General features: G+C 28.8%; 1 protein-coding gene across 1 annotated transcript; it reads right to left on the bottom strand.

Moving 5' to 3' along the window:
• Positions 1–5,539: 5,539 nt before the first annotated feature.
• On the bottom strand, positions 5,540–6,281 carry LOC135955485 (sarcocystatin-A-like). The gene is made up of 3 exons (XM_065505838.1): positions 6,131–6,281; positions 5,936–6,039; positions 5,540–5,853 (listed from the first exon to the last, which is right to left on the bottom strand). The coding sequence occupies exons 1-3, from the start codon at positions 6,197–6,199 to the stop codon at positions 5,655–5,657; spliced, it is 372 nt and encodes a 123-aa protein (XP_065361910.1). The 5' UTR covers positions 6,200–6,281; the 3' UTR covers positions 5,540–5,654.
• Positions 6,282–7,866: the final 1,585 nt, after the last annotated feature.

Genomic DNA, 7,866 nt, shown 5'->3' with positions numbered 1-7,866 from the left:
GTTTTTTAAAAAATTATAGCCACTACAAAATTCAGTTTCACATGACTAATTAAAAACTAAACTCTACGCCATAGAACGAGAACAACGAGAGAGTTAATAGTGGCTACATGAATACAATGAGAGTGAATTTTTTTTATATTTGGAATTAATTGTAAAAAGTGCCATAAATTTCACACGTTATGCTAATTAGTTTATTAATAAAACCACAAAATCAACAAACAATAAAGGTTGTTTATTATGAAATATTGAAATAAAATTAAGTAAATATTCGTTTATTTGTTCAAATTTATTTGCCATTAAAAGTCTATGTGTTTGAAAACAGTGCTCATACATTCACATCTTATTGTCACCTCAGTACCGTCCGTTAACCATGGTCTGGTCCATATATCTATCGACTTCACAGTTGTGTTTTATGTTGTTGTAATCAAATAATTCAGCAGCTAATGTTTTTAAGGAACCTGCCACCAATTGTTCGGAGCCACCCAAGATTATGCCAACTCTGAAAATTATAAATGATTAGAAACATTTTCCAAATATCTTCCTTCTATCCTCTATATAATTTAAGAATAAAAAAGTAAGAGCGTTATATTGGGCTGTGCCGATTCTACCCACCATAATACTATAATACTGACACCGATGTTTGTACTTTTTGTTTTTATTTTTATCAGATTTTGTCCATTTTCAATACCAAATTACGTAATTCTATTTCCTATTTTTGTAATAGAGCGGGAAGATATTTATATGGGAGCTTGGAGAAATCATGAAGCGATTTTTAACATATTCAACTCAATTGGTACTTTTGTAATAGAAATAATTTCAATGTATTATCTGCAATATATTTAAAGAAAATTCCAAAAAAAAATTGCCAAATATCAGTTTTTTGGGAGTTGTCTCTAATTGTGGTCCATAACTCTGGTTCTAACTAACCGATTTTGCCCGTTTTCAATACCAAACATTTCTGATGAACAAAGCTAAGGAAATCTCTTTTGTACCTTCAACAGATTGTCAGACGGACGGACATAGCTAGATCGTCTTAGAATTTTATAGTGACCAGAATTTCTATATTTTTGTTTTGATGAATATTTCGTTTTGGTGGTAGGTATAAAAAGAGTATATGGATAAGGCCGACTGTATATGACAGTGTTCAGTGAGGTCGATCGAAAAAAGTGGTAATTAATCTGTAACATTTGAACTACTGGCCCGATTGGAAGATAATGTATAAATATGTTTCTAAGTTATATCTTATCTATCTTCTATATAAATATAAATCAAATGTCGTTCGTTGGTAATTGCATCAGTAGAGAACGGCCGGACCGATTTAGACAAATGTTTAAATGTTGGTCATAGCCCAACTTAGGTTTTTACGGAATGGAAAATTGACCACGCCCACTTTTTTCGATTTATCTAAAATCGGAAAACGGCTACATCGATTAGGCTAATTTTTTGTTTAAATGATCATAGTAATCCAATTTAAGTTTTTACTGCAAGAAAAATTTACCACGCCAATTTTTTTCGATATATCTGAATTCGCTAATAACTTGGCCAATAAGAGATTAATCAAGAAAAAGAGCTGGATCTGTGATCACTCATATTTCTAACCAAAAATCGATTTTTTATATAAAAACTCAAAATATCTAAATTCGCTAATAGCTTGGCCAATAAGCGTTGAATCAAGAAAAGGACCTCGATCTGAGATCACTCATATTTCTGACCAAAATTCGATTTTTTATATAAAAACTCAAAATACCTAAATTCGCTAATAGCTTGGCCAATAAGCGTTTAATCAAGAAAAAGAGCTCGATCTGTGATCACTCATATTTCTGACCAAAATTCGATTTTTTTTTATATAAAAACTCAAAATATCTAAATTCTCTAATAACTTGGTCAATAAGCGTTGAATCAAGAAAAGGACCTCGATCTGTGATCACTCATTTTTCAGACCAAAATTCGATTACTTATATAAAAACTCAAAATATGTACATTGAATTACTATATTCTGTTGTTGCAAAACTTAGGTTCTTTGTCTCTCAGTAGCGCTTCTATGTATGTATATTTTATTCTATATTCTATAAATGAATAAAAATTATCGTTCAATAATACGTTTTATTCCTTTTTAACTGTTTTTACCCTTTTCAAACCGGTTTTCACAAATCGAACACAAGCATTTTTTTAACTTGGACAAGACTACGTCTGTCGGGTCAAGTTTCAATTTTGAAATCTTTTAACTAGACTTTATTTTTTTTTCTCAATATATCTTCGGTAATAGTTATCCAAAGATCCTCTTATTTCTAATAAACAACGAACTAATACGAAAAAAGTTCTTTTACAATTTATCGTGAAAACTAATCAAAGTAAAAATTATACTGTGCTAGTTGAAAAAACTGTCAAGCGGGACACCCAGTGGGTTAAGCTAATTCGGGTACGCTGAATTCAGTGGTGCTATCCATTTTTTTTAGGTTAGCTCGTATTTTCGAGATATACCGTTATTTCGAAAATGGAGGAGGTTGCACAACATATATTCGCGGTTTAGTTTATTGAACAAACTGAAATAACCGAAATACCACAACAAAATTACCTTTAAGTAAGGTTTTAATCTTCGCAGTCATTTTAGAAATATATATTTTTTTTTAGAAAAATTTCGAAATTTTTCGTTTTTAAAACGGTATTGAAAATTGGAAAATGCATATACGCTCTTAATTTTTAAATTCAAATGCATATGACTTTGGAGTCAGTCACGATTTGTAAATAGTTCATTTTGCGTTTGACATATACATTTGTAGTTAGTCCAATAAAAGAAAAAAGGATCAAATCGGGAAATATTTGGAACCGCTGTTATCAAAAAACTGGAGTATGGTGGGTTAAAATGTTGATAATTTAATTTTCAAATGCGAATATATCCTAAGCTATAGAGATAGTTGATAGCCACGAGGAGGTTTTTTGTAATGTTCGATGAGGAGATTATATATGTGTAAGTTTTTTGAAATCGGAACAGTTTAAGTAATAGTTTAAGCAAACATTAACACAAGATTTTACGTATGTAAATACGTTTGTTGTGTGTAAATATTTATTTTAGCAGAAACTTCTTTGGAAAGTGCCACAAACATGCAAACAATTAAATATTGTTTTTTTTAAGATTAAATTATGAAGAAAAAAAGTAAATAAATATTTATGACCAATCAGAACAATAAGCATTGTATTGTATTGAGTTGAATGTATTTTGTTATCAGTGTTTTAATGACATTTTGTAAAATTATAAACAAAATTCTGTATTTGAAATGATAACATTTGAAACACATTTCTTGGTGGCTAAACAAGAATTCTTTTGTTTTTATTTAAGGGATTATCTTAATTTTTGTATTTAATGAACAAATATGCACATGTGTAATGCAATGTCTACTGTTTTCATATCAGATGGATTCGATTTATAAGTTGTTTTGATTGTAATAATATTTAGATCTAGTTCAATACCTGTTACCCCTTAAGGTACCATCTAAGTATGCTAATCTTGTAGCTTTTAAAAAAGAACCACCTTCCAACCGTTTGTTTATTATATATAGTCAGGACTACTTCGATTTTCTTAATTTCGAGAAAAATATTATAAGAATAATATTTTCTATAACCAGCTGTGCTCCCGATGAAAAATTTGTAAAAAAAATTTTCGGAAAAGAAAATAACCTCAGCGTCTCAAAAACATAATAAGTTGGCCAAATCACTAACAAAAAAAATTTGGAAACTACTCTTTCCCTAAACCAATAAATTATTGTTTTAAATCTTAAAGGATTTTTAGTGTGAACAATTTAAGATACCTGTGAATTTTAACCATTCTACCTACTTTCCAAAAATTTAAGTAAATAATGTAGTTAAACACAATGCTCATTTTTAAAAGTGACTACAACAAACTAAACTAAAAAGACTTTCATAAACTACTTCAAATGTATTTATAAAACAGTTATAAAACTTATTTTTAATTTATGGATAAAATAGAATTTATAGTACTATCCTGCCTTTGAATGATTGTCTATTCAAAATTTAGAGCCTGATTCATAAACAAGACCGGAAAATCAATCAGTTTTCAAATAATTTTTCTATATATAACCATGTTTATTTAAATATCATTGCGCACAAAATAAGATTGTATGTGAGTCTGTGTGTAATATCAGATGCCTAAAAAAATTATAATTTTTTTCTAAATGTTTTGGGATACATCAATATCTTGAATGTTACCAGACAAATATTTTAAGAATATTTCAAGAAGTGAAAGTCGCATCAGTGTGATACTTGATATAATACATAATTCTGAAAATTAAAGCAATATCGGATAGCTCTGTACCGCATAGACTCTGAAGCTTAGAAATATGTTTACAAATTGAACATGGGATATTTTTAATTTAAATTGAATTATCTTTTTAACCGTTTGATATACATACATATTAAAAATTGCGGCGGAAAAGAAAAACTTTTTGAAATTCATCTTTCTAACTATAACAACTTTTGACATTTCCCATCTGGCCAAAAAAAGTTTATTTATTTTATAAATAGTTCTCTAGATATGCACAATATAAAAAATTGTTTTAAAATTCTTTCCATAAAAGTGGTAAAACGCGTTTTAAAAGTGATTGATTTCGACCATCCTAGTATTTTTAAAACATCAATTTAGTGCCAGTAAAGGTTTACTACCATGAGACCTATTGAACCTCGATTGAATCCAGACCATAGGAAATTTCAACTTCAAAAATCTTACAAAATATCTAAAACCACGTAATTATCGGGATTTGCACCTTAGTATTTAAAGAGTGACGATTTTAACAGGAGTTATGTAAATTTCATTTAAACGAAAAAAAATAAACCAACGTTTTTAAAAGGTAAAAGCGCAACAACATTATTCACTGGTCTACAAATTAAGATTTCTTTAATCTAGGTAACCAACCATTTTGCTGCATCTACTACTTTATATAAAAGAACAACATCTTTTTCTAACCTGTTATTTAGAACATAATTTTTAAAAATCAGCATTGAAAATTTCAATGCTGATTTTTAATTTGAAATATATCCATTAACCAATGTAACATTTTAGCCCTCCGTTAGTCGCAATCATTTTCAATCGAGACTAGTCGCAATGTATGAAATTGATATCAGTAAAAGAAAGGCTCGTTTTAAAATAATCTCTTCACTTTTTATTTCCAAAACATAAAATCAATACTAAATTCAAAGTATTTAAAAGAATAATAAAATTAAAATTGCAGTATAAATATATTTTTATCAAAAAATAGCATAAAATTTGGTGTTTAAAAAAATTTACAATTAAAAAAAATTGTGCCGTATCAACTAGATCATTTGCGAGTAACTGAGGGTTAAATCTCATAAATTTAAATAAAATATTTATAATTTTAAAATAATCTTAATGCATTTTAATAATAGGACGTGGCTAAACAAAGTACTTTATAAGACATAAAGAAATATTACAAGTTCAATGAACGTTTAATAAGTCATTGTAACTGTAAGACCTGCCTGTCAATGACTAAATAATAATAAAATGTAATTTAAATTTCGAGTATACATTATGACTCAGTTTATTTCAGTTTATATAAAAACGAACCGTTTATTAATTTTGATTGTTGTAATAATATAAGAAAATGCTTAACACAATTTACCCACTAAGCATCGTGCTTCCTAACAATTTTTTCTTCACCGTCACACTCAAAAGTGACCTCAATACCATTGGGCAACCAAGAACGACTCCAGATGGAAACTTTGCACTTTTTGGTCTTGCCATCAGCATCAATAAGATCCGCAACAATTCTAGTCATGGTGCCAGCAACAACCTGAGTCTCAGCAGAGTAAATTTTACCAAGTCTGTAGAAATGAGAGAAGTACATAAGTATACATATATATTGGGAATGGAATATTTTCAAAAAATAAATATTTAGGTACATACGTGTAGTTGGGACCATCGCCAGCTGCTAACTTTTTGAGTGATGCATTGAGTTCTTCTTCAGCTTTTGTAAAATCTGCGGGACGAATGCCGCCTACTAATTGTTCCTTAAATGAAAACATACATATGAAATTATCTAAATATTATATTTACGCAGTTGTTGTACAAAAACACCAAAATATTTTAAAAACATCTTACCTCATTCGGCATTGCGTTGACAATGGTCACAGTTAGAGCAAATAAAACAAATAATTTGTTGCTATACATTGTTTATTATTTTTTTAATTTTTTGTTATTTTATCGTTTCTTTTGTTTTCCTTTGTTTATATGTAAATAAAATCGACTTGGTTAATAAAATCTACTTCACTGAACGTACTCTTCGAATGCTGAACGTATATGCACAACTGATGGAAAGTGGGTACAACTAGAGAGTATTTATGCATTCGATTGAAACATAAATCTGTACATATTTAGTTTATAAATACACGCACTTCATATGTACTTACAGATAACTATTTATACATATGTATATTCTTACATAAGTATCTAGGAATCTGTGTGTAGCGGGGGTTTTCTTTCTAAAGAAAGATTAAATTATTTTTCTTTAGTATTCTTTAGGTAGAAATCTGACATAGGTAGTGAAAAGAGTTATTTCGTATTTACTAGGTGTTGTTGGTATGTATACATACGTTTTTGTATAAAAATTAAGGAGGACTACGGATTTTAAATAGACAAAAGATAATGATAATTCTATATATTATTTGTATTATTTGAAAAACTGTATTTTAACTGTAACGACATTCGATGACATGTTAGTAATAGCTTTCTAGAGACTTACCCCCATATGCAAACAAAATTTCCAGGCAAAATTTGTTATAAACCTTTGATAAATTTAAAAACTGTTTATGCACATTGCTAGAGGTGAAGGCTATTTGTAGCATAAAATTTTTATTTTTGTAAAATTATTATTGAATACATTTTGAAAACAAGAAGATATTCACCATAAGTGGTGAAGTATATAAAAATAAAAACTGAGTGGTAAATGTATAAAAAATATTATAAGTTTGTGATTCGATTTGTTATTTTTACAATTTTCATTTGCGATCTAGAAAGTGTATAGAGATTTACGCCTGTTTGTTTTGGTTGAAACAGACTTTCCGAAACCCCCAGATAACGTACGGGCCCACATATCAATCAGTATATTATATATAGTCTTGATAATTTAGGTATTGAAAATCGGCTAATAAATGTCTAAGATAAGAATATAGCCAAGACATTTAGCCAATGCGTATTTAACAATGTGACAGCAGTGGCGAATTGAAATAAATACAGGTGAATTCACTTATTTTTTGTATATGGAGTTTCACATAAATGCGTTTTTTATATGTGTAGTTTGCTATTTCTATAACCAGCTGTGCTCCCGTTGACAACTTAAAAAAAAAATTAGCAAAAAAAAACATAATTTATTTGTAAAACAAGTTTTGTGTTAAAATTTTGTTTAATATTTAAACCTCTCATAAATTCTTTACTTTTTATATTTTTTGGCCAAAATCACTAACAAAAAAATTTGGAAACTACTCTTTCCCTAAACCAGTAAATTAATGTTTTAAATCTTAAAGGATTTTTTAGTGTGAAAAATTTAAGATACCTCTGAATTTTAACCATTCTACCAACCTTCCAAAAATTTAATTAAGTAAATAATGTAGTTAAATACAATGCTCATTTTTATACCCTTCAGCTTCGTGAGAAGGGTATATATAAGTTTGTCATTCCGTTTGTAATTTCTACATTTTTCATTTCCGACCCTATAAAGTATATATATTCTGGATCCTTATAGATAGCGGAGTCGATTAAGCCATGTCCGTCTGTCTGTCTGTCTCTCTGTCTGTCTGTCTGTCTGTCTGTCTGTCTGTCTGTCTGTCTGTCTGTCTGTC

The sequence above is a fragment of the Calliphora vicina genome, chromosome 1, assembly GCF_958450345.1.
Source record: "Calliphora vicina chromosome 1, idCalVici1.1, whole genome shotgun sequence".
NCBI lineage: Eukaryota > Metazoa > Arthropoda > Insecta > Diptera > Calliphoridae > Calliphora > Calliphora vicina.
Note: the sequence above shows the minus strand (reverse complement) of the source record. Positions and strands in the feature narration are given on the sequence as shown.